General features: G+C 51.3%; 1 protein-coding gene and 1 long non-coding RNA gene across 3 annotated transcripts in view; one reads left to right on the top strand and one right to left on the bottom strand.

Annotated features, from left to right (window-relative positions):
- Positions 1 to 5,102: 5,102 nt before the first annotated feature.
- APLN (apelin) lies at positions 5,103 to 14,336 on the bottom strand. 2 transcript variants are annotated; one of them, XM_086387205.1, is made up of 3 exons: positions 13,936 to 14,336; positions 8,142 to 8,313; positions 5,103 to 7,545 (listed from the first exon to the last, which is right to left on the bottom strand). In XM_086387205.1, the coding sequence occupies exons 1-2, from the start codon at positions 14,000 to 14,002 to the stop codon at positions 8,147 to 8,149; spliced, it is 234 nt and encodes a 77-aa protein (XP_086243331.1). In that variant the 5' UTR covers positions 14,003 to 14,336; the 3' UTR covers positions 5,103 to 7,545; positions 8,142 to 8,146. The 2 variants fall into 2 exon arrangements, with proteins under 2 accessions (XP_086243331.1, XP_086243332.1); XM_086387206.1 differs by having other exon boundaries at positions 5,559 to 7,545; positions 8,127 to 8,313.
- LOC147341443 (uncharacterized) overlaps positions 13,430 to 25,587 on the top strand; it is a 24,826-nt gene continuing 12,668 nt past the window's right edge. The window contains exon 1 of the long non-coding RNA XR_015158712.1: positions 13,430 to 13,570. This is a non-coding gene — a long non-coding RNA (uncharacterized LOC147341443). The remainder of the gene's footprint in view (positions 13,571 to 25,587) is intronic.

Raw genomic sequence — 25,587 nt, 5'->3', positions numbered from 1 at the left:
TACTATGCCCTCCTCTGGGGGATCTTTTCAACCCAGGGATCGAACCTGTGTTTCCTGTGTTTCCTGCATTGGCAGGCAGGTTCTTTACCACTAGTACCACCTGGGAAGCCCCAAGAGGACTCTAGGCTATGAGAAAGTTTGGGGGTCTAGAGACAGGAAAGCTTATGACAGTGCCAGGGTCACTGACGCTTGTCCCCACACTTGCTGGGGAAGAAGTCCGAGACATCCCTGCCTAGATGGAAAGCTGGCTTCTTCATCCAGGCCAGGCCAGTGTCCCAGATCCTACAGACACAAGTATTGCTGCTGCCGTTGGACTGAAGGAGCCAGAGTGAAGGCTTCCCCATCCCCGGGGAGTAACTGCTTGGCATTTCACTAGTGCCTTTGGCTTCCTTTAAAACAGTGTCACCTGGGTCCTTATTCCGTTACATACCACAGAAGATCCTCAGACGAACTTAGTCTCTTTGTGCCTCAGTTTCCTCAGGTGTAAAATGGAGTTATGATGGGGACTAAGTTAGCTAGGACAGGCGATGCACTCAGAACAGTGCTTGGCACCCAGGAAGCGCTGGCTCCCTACGTGTCTGTTAGGACCGGCTTGGCAAGTCCCTTTAAGTGAGTCTCTTTCCTTTTCTGAGCCCAACTTTCTGTAAAAAGGAAGAGGCTCAGCAGACTGAATGGCCTCTCAGGAGCCTGCCAGCTCTGCCCTGCTAGGATTCTGTAAATCCGAGGGAGGAGGAGCTGGAATTCTTGTCCTGTGAAAATAGGTGAGGGGGAACTGGGATCCCCAGAAGATGAAATGACTTGCCTAGGGTCACACAGCCAGTTACAGGCCAAGCTGGGATTAGGATCCCAAGTGCTGAGCCACTAACTTCAGGCCACTGGGCTGCAGCCTGCCAATTCTCTCACACTCAGCGAAGGTCAGAAAGCATTTGGCTTGCAAGATGGGAGCAGTATAACACGGAGGTTCCAAGGACTTCCCTGGTGAACCAGTGGGTAAGACTTTGCCTTCCAGTACAAGGTGTGCAGGTTCGATCCCTGGTCAGGGAACTAGGATCCCACATGCCTCATGGTCAAAAAACCAAAACATAAAACAGAAACAATATTGTAGCAAATTCAATAAAGACTTTTAAAAAATAAAATTAAATGAAGGTTCCAGCAGCCTCTGGGGCCAAGGGACGCTTAGACAGACCCAGAACCCAGTCATAGACTTCCTCACTGGCCAGGGGTCCTGTTTCCCATCATTTCTTCAGTTTCTTCTCCCAGAGCACTGATTCCCTCTGGAGCATCTTCGCTGTTTGCTGGGACCACAACAAAGCTTCCTACCACCCGCCTCTTTCCAGGCAGCCAAGGCAGGTGAGGAGGCTGAGACCCAGAAGGGGCTGAGGGGAGACTTTGCCAAGCTGCCCAGCCAGCCCTGGGCAAAAGCAGATTCGGGACTGGAAGTCAGGTTTCCGGGTCCCTGGCCTCTGGTAGAAAGTAACCTAGGGGCCAGGCAGTTCTTCTTGAGCAAGTGCCCAACTCCGAAATTCCGGATAAAGTGCTGCCCAAGGTAACACTGCCACAGGGGAGAGTGCTGAGGGCCATCCATGCTCGGGTAGGCCCTGTGGATTGTCTGCGTGTGCACATGTGTGTCAAGTCGCTTCAGTCGTGTCTGACTCTTTGTGATCCTATGGACTGTAGCCCACCAGTCTCCTCTGCCCATGGGATTCTCCAGGCAAGAATACTAGAGGGGGTTGCCATTTCCTTCTCCAGGGGATCTTCCTGACCCAGGGATTGACCAGCGTCTCTTCTGTCTCCTGCACTGGTAGGTGGGTTCTTTACCACTAGCACCACTTGGGAATCCCATGGGTTTTGTAGGCAGCTAACCTGAGCTGAGAACAGAGCCAACTTTGAGACTGCCCTGGCCAGTTAGTGGCTCTCTGAGTCTGAACAAGTGACTTGACCTCCCTGAGCCTGTTATTCCGTCTATAAATTGGGGACAATGATGGCTGCCCTGTCCACTTCTCAAGGTTAGACTAAGGCTTAGTAAGGATAATATTACCTCCCACTAGGGAGCTCATACATGAGACAGGCACGGTGCCCAACACTTGACCTGCATCGTGGCATTCCATCCTGGCCATAGTGCTCAGAAGAAGCCAGAGGATCCTGTCCACAGAGGAAATGGGGCTCACTGAGACACCAGCTTTCAGGTCTCACAGAGAAGTGAGTGGTGGTGCTGGGAGTTGAGCCCTGATCTGACTTCAGACTTCCCCTTCCACAGACAGCCCTCTGCTAGTATATCTATGGTCAGATAGCATGGAACAGGAGCCAGCTCCTAACAAGTTGATTAACTGCTTTTAATTCTAGACCTTGCTGCAGAATGGGAGTCCTCCCTTTGGGCCCCAGAAAAGGGTTCAAGGGCTCTGTTGGAGGGCTTGCTGATGCTCCACATGAGAAAGGCTTCTATGGCCCACCATCTGTTTTTATAAATACAGTTTTGTAGCACAGCCACTGTGGTTCATTCACATTTTGTCTATGGCCACTTTTGAAGGGCAATAGCTGACTTGAAGACTTGGGACAGAGACCTCATGGCCTGCAAAGTCAATTTACAGGAAAAGTTCACTGATCCCTGATTTGAAACATTCAAGGATATGTCCTAGATGCCCCTCTGGCCTTCGACTGATGTCCAAGGCAGCAGTCAGGAGTGTCCTTCTCTGAGCACTGGCCAGTATGTAGGGAAAATTGGTTTTTCAAAGAACCCTGGAGAGACCTTCCATTTCAGGGGTTCCAGAAAAATGCTGGCTCAGTCAGCAGCCCCTTCTAGGATCACAAAAGAAGGTAGTAAGTCTTCTCCACCATGCCCTTTGGCAGTCAGCTGAGATTCACTCTATTTAGAAATTTGGAGTTGAGAAATTTCAGTTGAATAAACTTCAGGCCTGAAAAATAGAATTCTATAAGCACCTCGGAATGACTAGCCCCAGTTAGCAGTATCGAGTCAGCCAGGGCTTGTGGGAGAATCTGAAATATTACACATCTAAGTGGCTATGGCTCATTTTATATTACACCTGGGGTCCTGAGAAGCCTTGTATAGCCTGAGTCTGTTTACCTCCCTATTCTCTGCCTTTTGGGGACTGTCCGATTTCCAGGTGGATTTGAAGAACTGTTGTTTTTCAGGTTTATCTGCCTCCCCCCGTGCCCTTCCACATCTTGGTCCAGTAGTAATCAGTGAACAAAAAGTGAATTCCTTTTTCTTTTTTTTCTCTTTTTCAAAAACAACCCCCCTGCTGCTGCTGCTGCTAAGTCGCTTTAGTCGTGTCCGACTCTGTGCGACACCATAGACAGCAGCCCACCAGGCTCCCCCGTCCCTTGGATTCTCCAGGCAAGAACACTGGAGTGGGTTGCCATTTCCTTCTCCAGTGCATGAAAGTGAAAAGTGAAAGTGAAGTCGCTCAGTCGTGTCCGACTCTTAGCAACCCCATGGACTGCAGCCTACCAGGCTCCTCGGTCCATGGGATTTTCCAGGCAAAAGTACTGGAGTGGGGTGCCATTGCCTTCTCCAACCCCCCTACTCTGGTTCTATTGTATTTACTTGGTCAAGATATCTCCAAAGGGTGGCAACCCTTATGTCCCACCTTCTTTGGGTTTGATGTCTAATTATACTTCCCAGGTAGATAAAAAGAACCTGTCTGCCAATGCAGGAGAAGCAAGAGACACAGGTTCAATCCCTGGGTTGGGAAGATCCCCTGGAGGAGGGCATGGCAACTCACTCCAGTATTCTTGCCTGGAGAGTCTCATGGACAGAGGAGCCTGGCAGGCTACAGTCCATAGGGTTGCACAGAGTCGGACATGACTGAAGTGACTTAGCACACATGCACGCCTATCTTTACAGAAAGCCACCAGCTTTACTTCTCCTCATCGTCTGGTCCAAGGAGATCAGACTTACCACCACCCACTAGCATCCAGTGACGAACCATGCCTGGAGGAGCCCGGTAGCTACTCCCCTTCCTTGTCCCCTCCTCCACTGTCCACCATCCTCCTGCCAACTTTACCAAACGCAACTGGGTCTTCTGGGGCCAGTGTTAGCTGGTCAGTCTCCATTAGCCTTTCTTTGATTCCACCAGTCCACACCACACCATCTATTTCAAGTGCACTTACTGGTGTTTAAGTACATTTTGTACTTAAGTCTTCTCTCTAATTAGGGGATCTTTCATAGTACTATAGAAAGAATTTACATTCTAGAATTCAAAGTCCAGATTCTAGATTCACTTACAGGCTCTGAGCCTTTGGGCAAGTTCTCTTAGCCTGTTTTCTCATTTGTAAAATGGGGGATCTGTGTTGTACAGTTGTTAGGATAATACAAAGATTTGATATTTTTTCAAAGAGCTCTGTAAACTGTTACAGGGCTACACACTTACGGGTCAGTATTAAGTTGTTCTGTCCTGCCACCGCCCACCCCCTCCTTGGTTTCATGTGAAATTAGAGCTTTGGGGGTGATTAGGGGAGGTAACAGACCAATCAGCATGAAGCTAGCCCACCCCAAACCTCCTTGCCTAAAACCAGTTCCTTTGACGACCAGTTTGCCTAAAAGTCAAAGTAGTAATTTTGAAAGACGGCATTTTGTACCAATTTTCCTAAGAGGCACTTCCAACATAATGTCGTTTTCTAAAATCACTGTCACAATCTGCAACATTTTTGTCAATGATGAGATTGCTGTGTGTGCTGTGGGTGGTGTTTTCTATTTGACCTTTCATTGAGCAGCTTTATGACTTTTAGCAAGTGTCTCAAGACCCTTTCTTCAAATTGTATATTTCTAGAACTAAATACCTGTCAAATCTGTAAAATTTCCCACAAAACTTGAAGGTACCTTTTGGATCACTCCTGTCTCCTCTTTGCTGGGTTTTACTCTGGATTGTGTATGCCTGTGTGCACCTAATGAGTTGATTAACCAAATTAGCATGTACCCAGCATTCCTTTCTGTTCTCCAAGATATTGGCATTTTGACAACAATCGTGAAGAAGTGAGACAGATGGGGCAGAATTGCATCGAACTCCTTGCATTTTATTTCTCAGGCTATCTTGTGCATCAAGCAACTCTACTTTGTGAGACATAAAATGATACATACAAAGTCATTATCAAATGTATTTATTGCAGGAAACAGAACATTTCTCAAGAAAGGCAAACTGGCTAAAAAGTCCCAGGAGTGTTCAAAAGTAGATAAAAATAGAAGAAGGCACGCACCAAGGATATAAAACAATTTTTAGTAGAAATCCCACCTTTAATCAGAATGTTCTTAATTTTTTTTTAATCCTTTAAAGGACACTGCATATAACAATTAGGACACTCAAACAAATGCCAACACACTTAAAACTGGACTGTATGTTATGTGAACTGGTCATTAAGCATAGCAATTCTTTTTGTGAGTTTTTGGCAAATTAGTTAGAAGCCATCAGACCTGGAACTGATATAGAAGGCAGGTACTTCCTTCCCTGTGCGTGAAGTTCATGGGCATTGGGGGTGGGGAGGGACTGGGGACTTCAGGGGAGAGGTGTGCCCCTCCTGAAAGTGACCTCCAAGAGTAAGGGTGAATTGTCAGCTTTTCATTCTTTATTATAAGACATATTTACACTGAACAATCTTTACAAACACAGTGAACACAACTAGGGAAAGGGAAGGCTTTCTTAATGAAAAGGGCCTTAATAACTTTGTATAAATTAGTCTAAGAATCACACACAACCACTTTAAATAAGACAGCCCCTCAGCATCCCCACTTCTCGTGTCCCCAGACTTTCCCAGCCATCCCTTTCCATCTCGTTCCCCACAGGGCTGGGCAACTGATGCGACAGGAGAAGCAGAGAGGAAGAGGGGAAAACGGCCCAGTCCCTGGTGGGGGCATCCATGGCAGAAGAGGCTTTCTGGACACTGGTCAGCCCCCACTCCGGGCTGAGAGGCATTGGGGGGTCAGCGGGTGCCCAGCCTGGTTCCCCAGGGTGGGCCTTGAAGCAGCAGCAGCAGCAGCAGTAGCGTTAGCAGCAGTGGAGAGAAGGGGAAGGGTTCGGGCATAGGTGAAAGGGATCTGTTGTGGGACTCGGGGGGCCCTGACTCCCCCTGCTCCCACACATACATGGGTGGCCATCAGGCTCCTGTCTTCCCTTTTCTCCTTCCCAGGCCTCTCAGAAGAAAGCCTGCTGAGATCCACACTTCCTCCCATCTTTCCTTCCTCCCTCCCTCCCTTTCTTTCCTCTCTCCTTTCTGTCTCCCCCCTCCCCAAGGAAAGGCCACTGGGAGAGAAAGTCCTGTCAACATGAAGGGACGGCTATTGAGTCCAGTTGCTTAAGGCCACCTCCTGGCTCCTGGGAGTCTTGGTGCCTGAGCTGCCGCTATGAAAATACCTGGGGTCTGCGAGTGTCACAGGAATGGGAGTGGCTGGCCAGTCATAGAACTTTCCAGGCCAGGTTGGGGAATGGACCCGAGGCCAGGGAGGCTGGGACAGCTCCGTCCCACCATGGGGCAGCTCACAGCCAGTTCCCTCCCCCTTCCTAGGCACCCTGAGCCCCAACCCCGGGAGAAAGGCACTTCATGGCTTTGGAAAGCCTCATCAAGAAGGAAGAGGATGTCCTCATGTGGGAGCGGGAGACCTGAGCCCTCATTCTGGCTCTGGTGACACTGAGCAGGTCACCATCCCCCTCCAGGCCTCTGCTTTTTGCAGGAGTTTGCATAAGGAGGTGGAGCTAAGTGATCTCCAAGGTGCCTTTTGGCTCTGATAGTCTGTGATTCTTGGCAAAACCAAGTGTCCTGCTTGGCTTTCGTTCCTGGGAGGGTACAGAGCCGCCTCAGGCCCATCTCCTCCCCTCCAAAGCTGGAGCTGAAACTAGCCGGGGTAGGGGGAGAGGGATGGTCAGGCAGCACAGCAAGGTGGTGAGAGAAGTGACGAAGTATCCATAACAGCTTTATGGAAAGCCCAAATGAACTTCTTGGCCAACCCAGTACAGCATGGCCCCTCTCCTTCACCTCTTTCCTTAACTGGGCCAAACTCAGGGAGGAGGAAGACACCACAGTAGCTATTCCTCTCTTCTCTGGTGCTTCACCTCCTCCTTGACCAGAGAGCCAAGCCCCCATTCCCGTGTCCCCCAAGGCACCCTGTCTGCATGCCAACACCCCATCCCTCTCCCCTCTCACTAGAGTCTCTCATTGCTCAGCTCCCTGTGCCCCTCTGGCAGCCAGGGGAAGGCTGATGCCCTAGTTGAAGAAGGGAGGGTTCCACCCAGCCCGCAGGGCATACCTGAGGCAGGAAGGGCCAGAGAAGGGTTAGGCATTAGGGTATCAGACAGAAGAGGTAGGGCTTAGAGCAGGGGGAGGGCTGGTATTCCAGTGCGAGGTCTCCCAAGTCAGGAATCAGGGGCTGAATGGATCCTTGATGGGAAGGCAAGTGGGGGAGGAGAGCCAGCCGGTGAGCAGCTAGAAGAGGGGCCAGGTGAGGCGAACGGCTGTGAGGGCTCCAGAGAAGCAGGCCGATCTATGGAGGAGTAGAGAGAAATCACAGGGGGTGGGCGTGTGGTGGCCCCTTCGGTCCTAAAGAGACAAAAATGACCAGAGAGGAGTCATTGATGTGTCCTAGGTCAAAGGAACCGCCCAGGGCAGGACAGAAGACCACCTTCACCCTGCTCCGCGCAAGCCTGAACCTAAAGCCTCAGGCCCCTGAGCTGGTGCCCCTGTCCCGGAGACAGTGGGAAGGACAGCAGGTCACCTCTAACTCTCCTCCCATAGCTCCAGGCAGCTCTCTTCCTGTCTTCTGCCTGCGGCTACCCCCAAAACTCCCTGCCTCCTTCTCCGCCTCTGGTGAGGATCCACACTCACACACATACCCTGGGGCACCCCTCCCCAGCTTATCAAAGCGCGTTCCCCCCTTGGTCTTCCAGAACACTCCACCTGGGCCAGCCAGCCCAACTCTAGGCAGCCGGGCGGACGGGAGCCAGCACCTGACTCCTGGGGGAGCGCCAAGCCCCTCTCGAGCCTCGGCCTCCCATCTGTGAGCCCCAGGGTTCTGTGTGGGGCTGGGACTGCCGGGTGCAGGTCTCTGGCCAGCAATCAGCAGCAGGCCCACCCAGCTTCCAGACTGTTCCTCCCCTGCCCTCTCTGTGCCACCCACTCACCAGAGGCTCAAGTACCTGCTTCAGAAAGGCATGGGACCCTTGTGGGAGAGGCGTGGCCGCTGGCGCCGGAACTTCCTCCGACCTCCCTGCCAGGGGCCTGGGCCGCTCCTCGGCCCCCTGGGCTGCACCAGGTATCGGATGGTGCCTTCTTCCATCTCCTTCCCGTCAGAAGTCTGCAGCAGGGGTCCTGTAGGAAGAAGAAAGCCAGTCAAGCCAGTCATCCCCAAAGGCTGATGCAGAGGCCCGGCCTCACAGCCGGCCAGGAGGGGCAGTTTCCCCATGAGGTGGCGCTCTCATAGTTTTTCTTTTTCAATCCATGAACCAATGAACTTTTTGCAACAGTTACACTGTTCTGGGGCAAATGGAACCCATGACTCACATTTTGCGAATTATACACCTGACTTTATGTCCTTTTGAGAGTTTTATCATGTTTCTGATGGGCACAAATACACGTTCTGTGTTCAGAACGTCATCAAGAGGTGCAGTTTGGGGTATCAGGCCTGTACTGAGCCTGGGGCATGGCAGACAGTATACCTCCCACTGCACCCTGGCAACTGATACACTGAAAACATTTCAGACACAATATTTCAATGAAATGAACTCCCCCCATCACGTGGCCATCACCTAGATTCAACAGTGATCCAGATGGAGTTACATATGCTTTGGTTCTCCTGTTTCTTTCTTTGCGGAGGTATTCTAAAGCAAATCTGAAACATGATGTCATTGTACATCCTTTGATATGCAGGTGACCCACTTTTGAGTCCTAGAGCTCTCAGACCTCTCCCCCCCCCGGGCATGTCATCAGTGTCTAGCCATCTTGGGGCTCACTTGCTCCCATGGCCTCCTGGTGGGTGACTAGGGGACTTCTGGGGGGGCAGTCTCTGATTCTCTGTGTCAGGGGGACAGGGTGGTCTCTGACTCTGCCTTATGCTGGATTCTATTCAGGTTGTGACCAGATTCAGAGGCCAATAAATATTGTACAAATGAATGAGTAAACAAATGAGTGAACGTCACCTGAAGCAGCAAGTGCATCGGGAAGGGGGCTGGGCTGCTAAAGTTGCCCCCCTTACCACACCTCTTTTCATCCCCAGATCATACCCCCATCCTGTGTCTGATGCACATTCCCTCTATTCTGATCCCAGTTGGCTTCTTTTCTGCTCTAGGGGCTCCCCTCTACATCTGTGCACAGAGTAGAAACCTCCTGATGCCAGAGCAAGCCCTGCCGATAGAATCCAAGTGGTGCTGGGTGTTCCTGGGTGCGATGAGGGACGAGACTCATGGGCCACCTCACATGGAGGCTGACGTACAGCCAGGGCAGGCGAGCTGGCACGCCACAGACAAGCCAGCTACCAGAGGCCAGCAGAGCGGGGAGTGGTGATGGTGCTGGGTGAGAGACAGACCAGCAGAGTGTTAGGCAATGCCCAGGATGGGGCTGCTCCAGGCAAATACAGCTTCTGAGGCCAGTGATCGTGAATCCCAGTCTCCCTCTTCCCACACCAGCAGGTTCGCCTCCAGCTATAGCCCTCTCTCTCGAGACCTGTTTCTATCCATCCAGGAGTCTCCACCACTAGCTCACAGTTTCCATATAACCGCCCCTTGGCTGCCAGTTCCCCCATTATACCCCTGGCAGCTCTTCCTTTCCTTCCTCCCTGCCTCCAGCATCCCCATGCTCCAGTTCCTTCCTTGGCTAGTTGGCTTTTGTGATTCCTCCTCCACTTGCACACAATTTCCAGGCATTTCTCCTCCTCTTAGGCCAGAAGCAGGCGAGGTCTGTCCTTAGGGCCCTCCCTGCCCAGGCCCCTGGGGCCTACCGCTCTCCAGTGCTGGCCCAGACACGCACGCGCACACTCTCTAGCCCTTCACCCTCCCTCCCGCAGAAGAGTCACAAGCCCATTAGGACCTCTCTGTTTACCAGCCACTCTTCATGCTTCTGGTTGGGACTGGGTTAATGTGGTCCCCTAAACCCAGCACCTAATGTAAATTCAAACACAAATTGTGCTTTGGGGCAGTAGGGACCAGGAGGCTGCTTCCTCCCGTCGTGGGGCTACCTTCTGCAAAGGGGCTGGAACGTGTATAGGGACAGGAGGGAAGCCCCTTCACTCAGCCCCCCACCCCAGCTGCTTCAGCTTCTGCCCTGTGTTTTGGAGCCCCCTCAAGGCTGTCCTGCCCTCTGCAAGAGGATAGGAATGATGCTAACGAAAAGTTAGTACCAGAGAAACTCTCGGGGCAAAAAGGACTGTGCTGAGGTCCTTTTTGTGCTGAGGGTGTGGCCAGGCACACAGAAGCACCCTAAAGACCATAAAGGTCTCAATGAGGTCTTGATTCTTGAGTCTGAAGGGTGACCAATGGCACAGGCTATGGTCCCAGGAACAGCAGGCCATGAGAAGAGAGTCACAGTGCCCAGCTGGGAAGGGTATCATCTGCAAATGCTCAGACCCAGGGCTGTAAGTGGTGGTGGCAATCAGGGAGGGAGGCCTGGTGGGGGAGGCCCCTAAGAGGGAGGGAGGCCCAGAGCCAGGATGAGGGGCATGGCTGCTGGGCTCAGACTCTAGCCAGGGAGATGTCTAGACACTGGGGCTGCAGAGAAGAACTACCTAGGCTGACTGAGCTCTCAGCCGGACCCTGGAAAGCAGTCACCGAGAAGCCCCAGGCATCTTGCACCCCACTGGGCAGGGGGCTCACTGTTCTCCTCATAGCCAGAAGTTTGCAGTTCCTCTCCCACCCTGATCCTATCACCCACCTGTTTCCTACTTTTGATTCTGAGTCTGGTTCACCCTAAGATAAGCTGACACCTGAAACTCAGGCTTTGTCCTGTCTAAAGGGGCCAATCAGAGGCTTCCGATTCTCATCACTGCAGAGGTCCTGGCTACACAAGAGAATTCCCCTGTAGAAATTGGGTCATCCCCAGTGAACTTAAATATTTTCCTCTAACTCATCTGCTACTTAAAGGAAGGCTAGGGCAATCCAGCCAGGAGTCGCAAGCCTACAGGGACCTAAGTGCCATCAGCATCTCCACTGTGAACCACAGTCAGGGGTAAACAGGGCTTGCTTTTCACACCACATGAACTCCAACCCTGCCAGCACACAATGAGGTGTGTGCCACTTTTCAGGAACATGCCATCCTCACTTGGAATGAAGTATCATTTTTTTTTCTTATTGCCATCCAGCCTGTCTTATGATGGCTTTAAAAGTCCACACAAGTGGCACTGGCTGTGTCCCCTCCACTGCTCTGGGGTCCTGCATGTGTCTCCGGGATGAGGTGCCCCTCCTCTGTCTGCCCAGCCCCATGCCCTGAGCCGTCTTCCCATGCCAGCCAAGCCACTGAAGACACCTGCCCTGGCAGCCCTGCTCGTCTGCTTCACCTGCATTAGTCCCTTACTGACTCAGGTTACCTGGGGGCTTAGCTCTGAGGCATTGGGGATGGAATGGAGATGCCCCCTCCCTGAGTCAGAGAGGTCAGAGTCTGTCCTCACGCTGTCATGGTGGCCAGGCCTCAGCTGGGGCTGGGGAGAGGCAGGAGAGAGAGAGAGGTGCTCAGACAAAGACCAAGGGCTGCTTGGCCCTGGCTCAGCAGTTTGCAGACTCAGAAGAGCAAAGTGTATCCCAGGTCAGGAGGCAGCGGAGGAGTCTGTGTGTGTTAGTGGGGGTGCATTCCAAGTCAGGGCACAATGTTGTGGAGGAAGCAAGGATTTCAGGCCTGGAACTCTGACTGGGGACTCGGGCTGCGGACAGCATGTGAGTCTGCGCCAGGGGTGAGGTGCTTCAGAAAAGCTCTTTCTCTGACCCAGGACAGGAGGCACGAAACAGCAGGACCTGTGTCCTTGGACCCTGGGCTGGTGGCCACCTGCACGGAGGTGGCCTCCTTGGCTCCAAGAGAGGCTGGGGCGGGGGGGGCAGGGTGAAGAGGCAGGGGGAGCCTGGGAAGTTTCCAGTGCTTGGCTTAAGCAAAACGTGAGGGCAACGAATTTACCCAAAGCAGGTTGTGGAGATAAGGCGACCTAATGAAAAAAGGTGAATTGAAGGAGGACGTGGCAGGGTCTGAAACAGACAGCGCCTTCCCTCCTGTTGAAACCAGCTCTGCCTTTACCTCAGTGCTACCCCAACAGCTGGACATCTAAAGGGTCCAAGTGCTGGTCGGTCAGTGAACAGTCTCCCTGGAGGCTCTGGGGGAGCCCCAAGTGTGCCGATCAGGCAGGCCCAGCTTCCTCTGGGATGCCCTCTCTGCACCCACTCTCCCTGAAGGCACCACCTGGGGCCATTTGCCAGTGGTGGTGTCCCCTGGGTGTCTTGTCTTGCCAAGTTCTCTGGGCGGCAGGCTCCCGGAGGGCAGGTCCCTGCGGGCTCCTTCATTTGTATCCTTTGCTCACTTTCTGCCACTGTCCACCTGACAGGAGTTTGTCAGGAAAAAGCCTGCTCCCCTTCTTCTCAAGGAGGTGGTTGACCCAGGGCTCAGGCCCTGAAAAGAGAGACCACTAGATAGCTAGCTGAAGGCAGGTGGTACCAGAGCCAACCAAGTCACCTTCCTAAGAAGCCAGGCAGGACTCCCTGGGGCCAGAGCGATGCCAAAGGCAAGAAAGAGCTGAGAAAGCAGGTGACCTACAAAGAGAGAGGTGGAGCCCCGCCAGGCCCCTCAGAGCCTCCAAGATTGCATTGTGTTCTGGAGGGCCTAGAACCAAGGAGGACCGGAGCCTGCCTCTAGGAAACGTGCTGCCCTGCTCTCTGCCTCCCTCAGCTCCTACCTCCCGGAAACTCCAACCCTGGCACTGGCGTTAGTCCACCTGGTCTTGGGCTTTCTATTCTCTGGTGCCAGTCAGGCAGCAGTGACAGCCAGATCACAGGACTGTGGCAGCTGGAGGTGGGAGCTGGCAGCCCCAGGAGACACTGACGCACAGACAGGCAGCCTGGACCGGGAGGCTGGGCTGTGGGTGGAGACCGGGCTTAGAGATGATTGCCAAGTATGCCAGGTGGGGCTGTGGTGCAGGTGGGGGCCAGCTACCTGGAGGTGTCGACCGGGTCAGGCGCTCTTGCCTTGTTTGGTGCCTGCAGACAGGGGGACTGAAGTGCAGCATGACCATGCCCGGGGTGGAGGGGAGGAGGGAGGGAGCCAGGATCTCGAAGAACTGAGTCCCTGCGGTGGGACCGAGGCCTTGGGGAGAGCCTTCCCGTAAGGGAGCAGGAGAGCAGACCAAACAGGACTTGGGGGTAAGGGAGGAGACCAGCCCGGCCCGGCCCTGCCCGGCCCGGCCCAGGGTAGGTTGCCTCAGCTCACATGCAGGCTGCAAGGAGCAACAGCTGGGCTCCACGCCGCCGCCCCCGCCGCGCGCTCCTGCCTATGCAACAAGTGTCACGTCTGCATCTTGGCACATCATCCCCAGTGGCCCGCGCCCCTGGACCGGCCGGCTGCCCCTAACTTTCCACGCGGGAGCCCTGCCCACCCGGCTCAGGTCAGCTCCCTCCAATGATCCACGAGGGGAGCGGGACGCGCGGGGCGCGGGGCGCGGGGCGCGGGACCCGGGGCGCACTCCTGCGGCCCTGAGCTCCTCAGACTGCGAGGGGCGACCGGGAGGGGCCAGGCTCCGGGCGGGTGAGGCCCCAGGCCAAGCCGAGCCCCCCACTGCCCCGGAGGGAGCGGTGTCCGCGGCCGGCGGGCCCCTGACCCCGGGCGCCCTGTCAGTGGGCGGCCCGGCGCGTGGCGGCTCCGGTACGGCTCGCGCGCGGCTCCCGGGAGGCGGAGAGGGAGCGAGCGTCGGGGCGGAGGGCGGGGAGCGCGGGGTCTGCAGCGCGGTCTAGCGGGAGGGCGCGCACTCACCTCCGCACACCGCGCTCAGGCAGAGCCAGAGCAGCAGGAGCGCCTGCACGCAGCGCCGCAGATTCATGCTGCTCCGCCGGCCGCCGCCGCGCGGCCCGGGCCAGGGGGCGGGGGTGGGGGCGGAGAGGCCGGGGGCCGAGGGAGGCGCGAGCCGCGGCTCGGGCGGGCTGCAGGACGCGGAACTCGCGTGGCTCCCGGCCGCGAGACCGTGCGCCCCGAGCCGCGCCGCGGGCTGGCCGGCCGCCGCCTCCTGTCTCCCGCAGCCTCCCTCTCCCGCCGCGGGGCAGCGCCGCCCAGCTGGTCTCGGCGGCTCCGGGGGCGGCGGCGAGCCCGTTCCAAATGGCTGGCGGCTCGGCTGTGGCTCCAACGGCCCGGGGCTCAGGCTGCCAGCGGGAATGCGCCCCGCTCACTCCAGGGGCTGCATTTTGTAGCCTGTGGCTTGGCCGCGAGCCCACTTGGTCATGTGGTCATCGGGAGGGCTGGAGGGGGGGCCAGGAAGAGGGAGAGGGAGCGAGCCTCCCACACCGCCCCCCTCCCGGCACGCACTCGGCAGCCCCAGCCAGGGAGCGAGAAGGAACCTCGAGGTGGCCCCACAACAAAGGCGGCGCGGCCGCTCTGACAGCCCACAAGCGGCTCCCCGGACAAAGCCCGCCTGGCCGGGGGCTAGAGGGTTCTGGAGACCTGAAGGATTTCAAACACAGGAAGCGTTTGGGGCAGTCCGGGGCACACTTAACCCTTTGTCGCCACGCTTCCTTAACAGCTGTCAAGGAACCGAGGCACTGCCCCCACTCGCCCCCTCTACCCCTGACTCGGTCCATCCGCAGGGCCACCCCGCAGCTGTAAGGACTTAGCCGAGACCCTCAGGCACTGGCCCGCCTCTCTCCTCTGTCTTCAACTGGGTTTGAATTGTGCCCGGTGCCCCCATTTTTCCTACTATCCCTCCAGGAGGCACCCTCTAACTGGAATGCCCCCACCCCATCCTTCCACTTCTCATTCAGAAGACTTGCCAAGATAAAGCGTAATCCAGAAGAGGCTGCCCCGGTTCCTCCTCGTCCTTGGGACATGTGACAGTTCCTAAGAGACGGCATCTGCTCTCTTGTTCCCCATTATCACAACAAGGGACCATTTACCGATTCCAGACAGCCTAGGCTGGATTCATTTTGCATGTACTTGGGACTCCCCTCTGAAAGTGGGTCCTGAAGTTGTTTGCCTTCCCAGTCTAGACTGTCCCTTCCTACAGCCTGGGAGCTCCCAAGGCAAGGAACTGCCTTTCAGCGCCCTGGGAACCCCCTAAGATAGGACCTTGTCTTCTCATCCTTCTGCCTCTCTTCAAAGTCCCCAATATCGGGCTCTGCACATAGGTGGCACTCAACACATGTTAAAAGACTAAATTGAAAGGTGTTTCCACATTTCAGTTGGCCAAGCAGTTTGCTTGAAGGGCAAGTCCAGATTTACACAAAAAACACCTTGAATGGTGTGTGTGTGTGACACTGAAGATGTAAGAGACCACCATAGATTTAACATATTTTTTGAAATGTTAAGACAATGCAGTGTACGCCCAACTTTTTAGGAGTCTCGGTCCACGGTAATTGTCAACTCCGAAGTGCGGGTCTCTGCTTTGTTCACAGCTGAATCCCCAGGCCTAGAACAATGGCTGGGGCATGGTTGGTGCTCCCTACATAATTTTGAATATATAAACGATCTTTTCAAAACGCTTTCTATTGCCTAAATCAAGGTAGTGGGAAGGGGATAATATAAGGTTCTTGTTCATAGGCTACGGCCAGATTGGCCCCAGTTCAGTAGGAAAAAGGCAGAGACAGGAGAGGTAGAGGTGTCTTCACCTCTTCATCCGTGAAGCCCAGGCGGTGAGCAGTGGGCATTAGCAACGTGAGATCATTCTCCTTGTGCTGCCCCCTGGAAAGAGTCTTCCCCCTCCAGGAGGAGAAACAGGGGACCTCTAGTTTTCACCCTCAACGGCTGCAGGGCCTTGTTGTTGTCACCTAGATTTACTGCATCTCGCGGGGATGATCATCTCCGTGCTACCCCCTTCAGGGTTGTTAGGGGATTGAATGAGATAATGTACCTGAAGGTACCCGTGCAAATCGCATACCCGTGCAAATCGTAAATCAACCCTTGCGGGATGCTTTTTAGGAACCATGATCCTCTAACTGCTGATGGAACTAGCCCGGGCATTTGCGAATGAGCGCCCCCATAAGTCCGTTCATGGAAGCGTTCATATTTAATTGCTCCTTAACCAGGGTGTGGATGGGCTATTTGCTAAGTGGTTAAGAGCTGCTCTCTCTAATGCGATTGGCCCCAATGACAGTATCCACCTATGGCTGCTGCTGCTGCTGCTAAGTCGCTTCAGTCGTGTCCGACTCTGTGTGACCCCATAGACAGCAACCCACCAGGCTCCCCTGTCCCTGGGATTCTCCAGGCAAGAACACTAGAGTGGGTTGCCATTTCCTTCTCCAATGCATGAAAGTGAAAAGTGAAAGTGAAGTCACTCAGTCGTGTCCGACTCGTAGCGACCCCATGGACTGCAGCCTACCAGGCTCCTCCGTCCATGGGATTTTCCAGGCAAGAGTACTGGAGTGGGGTGCCATTGCCTTCTCTGCCACCTATGGCTAGAGGCTACTGAATTGGACGGCACAGAATAGAACCTTTCAACCATTGCAGAAAGTTCTATTGGACAGTGTTGGGCTAGAGTAGCCCAATCATTCTTTCTTCTTCTTACTTTATTTATTTATTTGGCTGTGCTGAGTGTTAATTGAGGTATGCGGGATCTACTTCCCTGCCTGGGGATCGGACCAGAGTCCCCAGTGTTGGGAGCATGGAGTCCCAGCCACTGGACCACCAGGGAAGTCCCTCATTCTTTCTTATATAATCCTTTTCCCCACCTTACTTTGTCTTCAAAATGCTCAAGGGAACAACATACAAAAGCAAAGCCAAATACAAATTTAAGGCAAACAACTCTCAGTGAATAGAAGCTGCGCTGTGCAGCTCGTGGGATTTCAGTTCCCTGACTAGGGATTGATCTCAGACCATCAGCAGTGAAAGCTTGGAGTCCTAACCACTGGAGCACCAGGGAATTCCCAAGGCATGCATCAAAAGCAAGATTTAAAGAGCTGACCATGTGGGAGAATTATGTTTTAATCTAATTCTTCTCTCCACTTCACTGAACTGCATCCATTTTTCCAGTCCTGGATCCAAGATCACATCTTTTTCCTTTCTTAGTCTTCTAGATCTCATCTTTTTCCTTTCTCAGTCTACTCTTGCCAACAGTAACTTTATCTTCTTCTTAACAGCTATGGCTATAACTTTCATTGGCAGTTATTTCAGCCTGCACTTTTGTATCTGCATGCCATGTTCTGTGGGCCTGTGGAGAGGGTCCACCACCAGGATACCCATTTCAGAACCAAGGCCTGTGAGGTAAGGGATACAACTCAGCTTAGTCATACTGAAACCCCTGTATGTTCCTGTATATCTCAGTAGCTTAGTCAAATAACTAGTTTGCATACTTGTCTCCACCCACTAGACTTGAAGGTCATCAGAATGATAGCAACTCATGCAGTGTGTGGCACAAAGTTGGCACTTGGAGGCAACTTGTTGAAGAAATAACTGACTGTTGGTAGAATTATGCACTGTCTTTTGTTTGGAAGAGGACACTGTTGAGTTCATATTAGCAGAATAAATGTTTAAAGGTCTTTGCTATCTTCCCTGGTGGCTCAGGCGGTAAAGCGTCTGCCTACAATGCAGGAGATCCAGGTTCAATCCCTGGGTCGGGAAGATCTCCTGGAGAAGGAAACGGCAACCCACTCCAGTATTCTTGCCTGGAAAATCCCACGGATGGAGGAGCCTGGTAGGCTACAGTCCATGGGGTCACAGAGAGTCAGACACGACTGAGCTACTTCACTTTCTTTCTTTTCTCCAAGGGTGGGGAGGAGGTGCAAGCTGCTGTCCCCACCTTCCTGCCCTGAGGCAGCAGCATTCTTGCAATTGGAACCTGTAAGGAGGGGCAAGAGTCGGTTTCCAATCAAGTTCAGAGGCAATTCTGAGGACCAGGGTAGATCCAGTGTACTGTTGAAGACAGAGATGAGATATCAGACCCCTGTGAAGCCAGCCTGTGACTCGTTGCCCTCATGGGCGCTGTGCACAAGCTATTCCATTCTGCTTGGTGACCTCTGTATGCCTTCACCGCCAGCCTCTGCTGCTTGGTTGACTCCCTTTCCTCTGGGTTGCAGTGAGCAGTGTGTATATCAGAAAGAACTCAGTTTCTGGAATTTCAAATACCTGAATTCAAATCCTGATTCTCAGCATCAACCCTTAGTTGTGTGACTTTGGGCAAGTTATTTAACCTCTCTGAGCCTAAGTGTCTTCAGTTAGTAAATGGGGGTAATAATAGTACCTACCTCGTTATGTTAGGAGATTAAACAAAATAATGCCTGTAAAGTACTTAGCACAGGCCCCAGCCACAGTAGTTGCTCAGTCAATGTTAGTTTTCTCCTTTTACTGATAAGATCCCCCCACCCACCCACTTACCTTTGGGTTCTGGCCTCTGATCTCTTGGAACTGATCAGGAAAGAACAGCTCTATCTTTGCCCTGTTCCATCCATACCTCTCTTCTTAGTAGCCATCGGAACTGTTCACTATCTTATTCCCCCAAAGCACCCATCTCTACTGGAGTTAATCTGATGAATACACTTGATCCAGGAAGTTAATGCATGATAGGAATTTGAGGTTTGCCTCCCAGGTATGGTATTATGATAGTATTATGATGAAGTATGTCCTATTCCCCAGAGTAGTATCAAGCTCCACCCTTTCAAGCAAGGAGACATTCTCGTGACTTTGGCTCAAAAAAGACACTGTACATCCTTGTGGTGTGCGGGGCTTCTCTCGTTGCAGAGTGTGGGCTCTAGGCATGCAGGCTCAATAGTTGTGGCATATGGGCTTAGTTGTTTCATTTGACTGCTCTATATAGAGCTCCAGCTTCCCTCGTAGCTCAGCTGGTAAAGAGTCTGCCTGCAATGCAGGAGACCCAGGTTCAATCCCTGGGTGGGGAAGATCCCCTGGAGAAGGAAATGGCAACCCACCCCAGTATTTTTTTCCTGGAGAATCCCATGGACAGAAGAGCCTGGCAGGCTACAGTCCATGGGGTTGCAAGAGTTAGACACGACTTAGCAACTAAACCACCACCACCACACAGAGCTCACCTTGCTTCAGAGCCAACTCAAAAAGGGATCCCCTCTGACAACTTACAACCCAACCTTCTTTTTTAAAAAAATTTTCGTTGGGATAGAGTTAATTTACAATATTACATTAGTTTCAGGTGTACAACATAGTGATTCAACATTTCTATGGACTACGAAAGTGAAAGTGAAGTCGCTCAGTCGTGTCCGACTCTTTGAGATCCACGGACTGTAGCCTATCAGGTTCCTCCATTCATGGAATTTTCCAGGCAATAGTACTGGAGTGGGTTGCCATTTCCTTCTCCAGAGGATCTTCCCGACCCAGGGATCAAACCCGGGTCTCCCGCATTGCAGGCAGACGCTTTACCATCTGAGCCACCAGGGAAGCCTATACTCCATTTAAAGTTATAAAATATTGGCCATATTCCCTGTGCTGTACAATCTAATATATCCTTGTAGTCAGTTTATTATATACTCAGTAGTTGGTGCCTCTTCATCCCCTACTCTCACCTTGCCACTCCTCCCTAATCTCCCCAATGGTAACCACTAGTTTGTTCTCTGTATCTGTGAGTCTGTTTCTGTTTTGTTATATTCACTAGTTTGTTTTATTTTTAGATTCCACATATAAGTGATATCATACACCATTTGTCTTTCTTTGTCTGACTTATTTCACTAAGTGTAAAACCCTCCAGCTTCATCCATATTGTTGCAAATGGCAAGATTTCACTCCTTTTGTGGCTAAATAATATTCCATTGAATATATACCACAGCTTCTTTATCCATTCATCTGTTGATGGACACAGGTTACTTCCATCTTGGCATTTGTAAATAACACTGCGGTGAACAGTAGAGGGGTGCATGTAATTCTTCAAAGTAGTGTTTTTGTAACAACCCAAGTTTCAACTCATAGTTTCATACACTGAAACCTCAGAATGCATTCCTGTTGTAGCCCATTCCTCTCTTTCTGTCCCCACAGAGGAGGAGGATGTAGCTAAAATTTATTGAGCATCTGCTGCGTGTGAAGCACTGTTCTAAATGCTTCACGTATGTTAACTCATTTAATCCTCATGCCCATGAAGTAGTCCTACTTCTTACCATTCCCATTTTACAGATGAGGCAACTGAGGCTAACAGAAGTTAAGAAAATTTCCCAGGTCTGCTGAACCTGGAAGACCACACACTTCCCTCACTGAACTTTGAGAAGCAAATTCTCACTTCTCTGAGCCTAATATATCACTTTATTTGCACTTCTTTTTTTAAGATTTACTTATTTATGGCCGCACTGGGTGTTGATTGCTGCGTATGGGGTTTCTCTCGCTGTGGTGAGCAGGGGTGCCCTTCATTGCAGTGTGCAGGCTCTTGGTACAGAGAGCGTGGGCTCCAGGCATGCAGGCTCAGTAGTTGTGGCACATGGGCTTGGTTGTTCCATGGCATATGGGATCTTCCCAGACCAGAGGTCAAACCTGTGTCCCCTGCACTGGCAGGTGGATTCTTAACTCCTGAACCACCAAGAAGCACTATTCACACTTCTAACACTACACTCGCACTGTCTTGAATCAAATTAGGAAGCAGTGAAGCATAGTGGTTAAGCTTCTGGGTTCTGAAATAACGCCACTGTCCCTAAATAGGTAACTTAGAACAAATTATTTAAGCTTTCTGAATTTTAGGTTCCTCATCTGAAAAAAAGGGGGGGGCGCTTAGCTCCCCGGAAAATTGAAAGGATTAAACCCAACAATACCTAGGAAGTACTTGGTACACTGCTTGACTCTTCTAGTAAGGCAAGCATTATATAAATTTTATATATTCTCATAGGTATTTGTTTATATCTTAACAACAGTATGAGACAGTAAGGCTATGTCTTACTCATTTTTGTGTTCTTACCAGCAGTGCTAATGCCCAAAGCAAATACTCAATAAATATTCATTGAACGCGGGAAGGAACTGTATGTGTGTTAGTCACTCAGTCGTGTCTGACTCTTTGCAACCCCATGGACTGTAGCCCATCAGGCTCCTTTGTCCATGGGATTCTCCAGGCAGTACAGTCATGTTAATAATCAATCTGAGTTTATGATAAATATCAGGTATCCTTATTTGGGCAAAGTCATTACAGCCTGTCCAACAGGTTCTGAGATGGGTCAACAGCAAGAGTTAGCAGAAATAACACAAAGATGTGAACTCCCCCCACCCCCAATTGGTAGTGGCTATTTTAACAGGAGTAATATAAAAAGTGGAGTGACAAGTACACATCCGGAGAGTGATAAGCCTAGCCAGTACTCAGAGAAATCTCCCTAACAGAAAGAGTCCCAACCCCCTCACTATGCAGATAGAGAAACTGAGGTCCAGAAAGGAATAGTGACTTGCCCAGGGTTACACAGAAAGCGGGTGGCAAAGTTAGGACGGAGACCTAGATCTCATTGACTCCTGTCTCTTGCTTTTCCCTCGGTGCCTTCCCTGAATACAGCTGTCACTCACTCACTGGCTGAGCAGTGCCCCGGCTGACTGTGAAGCCACTCAGAACGGCTGTGGTTAGTCACGGACTCTCATTCACAGTCAGGCCTTCTGGAGCACATCATAATAATGAATCTTCCCAATATCACTCATCCAATTTGTTCCCTAAGACGTAAGCTAAATTAATGATCAGAGAAGTTCAGTAGCAGCAACCTTGGTGAAAAGTCTGTAAGAAGAGCCTCAAAGCTTCCGCTGTCTCTGTAGCTACTTAACAGGAACTTGAAAAACAGCAGAAAAGGCCAGCTGCTGGTTGATGCCTCACTAACTAGCTCCTTGACAAATGATCTTTGCTTGGCTCAGCACCAGCAGAGAACATGAATTTTCACTGTCTCATTACTAAGTATTTGTCTTTCCAATTATATTGGCTAGAATTGAGTTTTCTAACTGATCTATATGCCCCAGAGCAACCAACACAATGTTTGCCATACAGTAGAAACTTAATACATCTTCAGGGATTAACTTTCCCACTTTGAGTGTGAAACCATGATGTTAATTACATGGAAACTAGCCTGAAACTTACTCTATAAATCAAAAGATCCTAATGACCAATTGGGGGAAAAAAGCCAGTTGTTGGGATTTTGGGACATTGCCAGGATTTCTTCTTCAGCTAGCTGTATGATTCTCCCCTCACCTTGGTATCCAATCCCTCCCAGTCTTTATCATCAACTGGATCCTAACCCTGGCAACAGATTAAATGTCTTGCCTCTCACACTTGCCCTTGCCCCAAGCATGCAGCGTCAAATACTAAACATTATAAGTTATCACTTTTGCAAAACTTGGAGAAGTAGCCATTTTGCAGCATAACCACACTACCTCTATTAACATCCCTGGCTTTAATTCCATAACTCAGTCCCCTTGCGTGCTAAATCCTTTCACAGGGCATGTTTCTGCCAGTTGCAAATGGGTTCCAAATGTCCCAGAAATGTTCATTCAACGTTTACATTTCTTCCAACTTCTTTGCAAACAACATACATTCCCAGTTTCTCTTATATATTTAACAGATCAAGGGTTCCCTCACAGATACGCCTCACATGACACAACTATGTTTCTGAAAGGTATTATGGCAATGGAATTCAGATCACTGGCAATATATCAAATATTTTCAACGGACTGACTGCTCACTAGCAGGATCCAGTCCCAAGCGGGAGCCTCCAAGAAGGTAAAGAACTGCTCTTCCACCCCCACCGCCACCCCAGCCCCACAGAGTTGCCCCTTTTCCCTGCATCCTGCCCATTCCTTCTGATCCTTCAGCCTCGCCCAGAGCCACGCAGGTCCCCGTTCCTCCCGCTGGTCTTTCAGAGCAGTTTCATTTCCTCTGCACATCCTCTATGACGTCTCCCAGGAGCCTCCATCCTTCCTCTCCTCCCGGATCTATAAATACACTGGTCCCCCGAGGGGGGCCTATGAATTCCTTCCTCAAGCAGCAAGGCCCTGTGAACTAGGATGGCCACTCCCAAATGAGCAGGTTTATCTCCAAGGTCCAGTGGGCCATTGAACCTTTCTTCTTCTTGCTTTGCTGGCTAATCTTAACCAGACTTACATAAGGTGGGGTATTATACCACCTCAAATCTGGTACCTTTGTGTGCTGAGACAGAGGAAAGATGGATGGGAACTAGGTGTTAAGTCTATGACCAGTTTGGCTGTGCGCTTAGAGCTCTGAAATAATGAGGCTAAGCTAGCGAGATAATCTCGGTCAGCTTTGCTCCATCCCAGATGCGAGTTTCTACCCCTACGGTGATCAGAGGTGTCATCGTCACCGCATGGGTCTTAACCCAGATCACAGACTGAGAGCCTCTTGATGTCTCACTTCGTCATCCATACATTTCTGGAACACAGAAAGAGAGAGCCCAGTAATGTATTAACTTTAAAAAGGTAACATTTGGGGGGAAAAAAATAAAGGTAGCCATTTTACAGCAAAATCTCACATATTAGTTTCTGAAGGTGGCTGTAACAAATTACCACAAACTGGGTGGCTTAAAACAGCAGAAACTTATTCTATTCCAGCTCTGGAGGCTTGAAGTCTGAAATCAAGAAGGTTCTAGGTGAGATTCCTTCCTTGCTTCTTTCAACTTGTGATGATTCCAGGCATCCCTTGGTTTGGGGCTGCAACATCTTCACATGGCCTTCTGTCTGTCTGTGTAACCTCCTTCAGCCTCTCTCTTTTCTAAAATATTTATGTATTTGGCTGCTCCAGGTCTTACTTGCAGCATGCAGGATCCTCAGTCTTTGTTTTGGCACATGGGATCTTTAGCTATGGCATGTGGGATCTAGTTCCCTGACCAGGGATGGAACCCGGGCCCCCTGCATTGGGAGCTCAGAGGTTTAGCCACTGGACCACCAGGGAAGTCCCTGCTTCTCTCTCATAAGGACACTTACCATTGGATTTAGTGCCCACCTGCATGTTGCAGGCTGACCTCTTCTTGGAATCCATAACTTAGTTACATCTGCAAAGACCTTTATCCAAATAAGGTTACATTCACAGTTTCTAGGGGTTTAGAGATGCACATATCTTTTGCGCACTCCCATTCAACCCACTGCACCCCACTACCTCCGCTCGTATCCCTAGCATGCTGGAATCGTAAGAGCATGAACTTTCTGTCCATGTTGCTTCCCAATATCTCTCAAGTCTGTATACTTCTCTATGTTTCTGTGCCCCATCCTCATTTAAGCCCCATCAGTCCTTGCACATCATTCTCCAAACCAACCAGAATAGTTAGGCTGGCCTGCTCAGCTTGCCAGTCTTCTGTGGTTCCCAGTGGCTCTGAGGGTTGAGACCCAACTCTTGGCCATGGCCTGCAAGGTGCCAGCCACCTGTCTTGCCTCTCTCCCTCTTTCAATCTGCAGTGCCATGTCCTTTCCTCTTGGAGAACTCTCTACTCCACCCCACCTTCTCCTGGCTAACAGCTATCAAGCATCAGCTCAGCTCTAATGTCAAATACCGCTTCCTTAAGCGATGCTTGCCTTAGCCTCCAGACCAGCTGAGAAATCATCATATCTCTCATAGTTTGCAATTAGATTTGTATTGTATCAATAACTCTCCTCACCTACCTTCCCCGCCAGCCCCAATTTATTGAGCTCCACGAGGGCCTGTGGCTGTCTGGTTTCATCACTGTCCTCAGAACCTAACCGGTGTCCAACACATAGGAGGTGTTCAGCCATTATTTGAACGAATATATGAATTAATTAATTCATCCAAACATCTGTGTTCTCATCGCTTGTGTTCCTCTCCTAAAAACGAGAGAAACAATGCCTATCTCACAGGGTTGAATGATGAGAAAAATGAGATCATGGAGGGAAAGGGGCTCTATAAACCATGAGATGCCTTACTCATTTAAGGAATCGTGATAACATTGACCAATGTCATCAGCTTTTTGGAAGCCAGGGAGGCGCCCTGCCCAGGGTCTGGGGCAGCAGGAGATTCGAGGGTGGAAGCAAGAAAGGACCCTTTAGAAGAAGAGTTTCTGTAGGAGTTCTGCTGGGTAGGATAAGATTACATGGACACTCCATTCCCCTGCTTCAGACTTGCAGCTCCTAACTTATCATCCTCTGGGATCAAAAGAAAATGCCACTCTCCTCAGGTATAAAGATTGCCCTGAGTCACCCTGGGCATCGAGGGTTTTAATCGTCTTCCTTTAAAGCATCTGCTCCAGCTGCGGGCTGAGGGGAGGGTGACAGCCTCTCAGGCTGGGTCCATCTCCGCTCGTGCTTTCCATCAACCTTGGCACTGGCTTAAGGCGCTGCCCAGCTGACAAATGACTTTGAAGCGTGCCTCTGGGCTTTTCATTCTTTCCCTTCCTTGCCTTCTTGGCTTTCACTGCCAACAGGTGGGGAGGGGATCACCTCCTTCCTCCTGCTCCTCTGGCACGTCCATCTAGAAGGCATCCCTGGAGGCCTGACATTCCAGTTCTTCAGTGTCTTGCATTTGATTTCCCCAGACCCTGTCAAGTCATAATCTCC

The sequence above is a fragment of the Bos grunniens genome, chromosome X (genome assembly GCF_055505025.1).
Source record: "Bos grunniens cultivar Pamir isolate PY7600 chromosome X, Bosgru_T2T1.0, whole genome shotgun sequence".
Classification (NCBI taxonomy): Eukaryota; Metazoa; Chordata; class Mammalia; order Artiodactyla; family Bovidae; genus Bos; species Bos grunniens.
The sequence above is the reverse complement of the archived record's forward strand: the minus strand, read 5'-3'. Positions and strand labels throughout refer to the sequence as shown.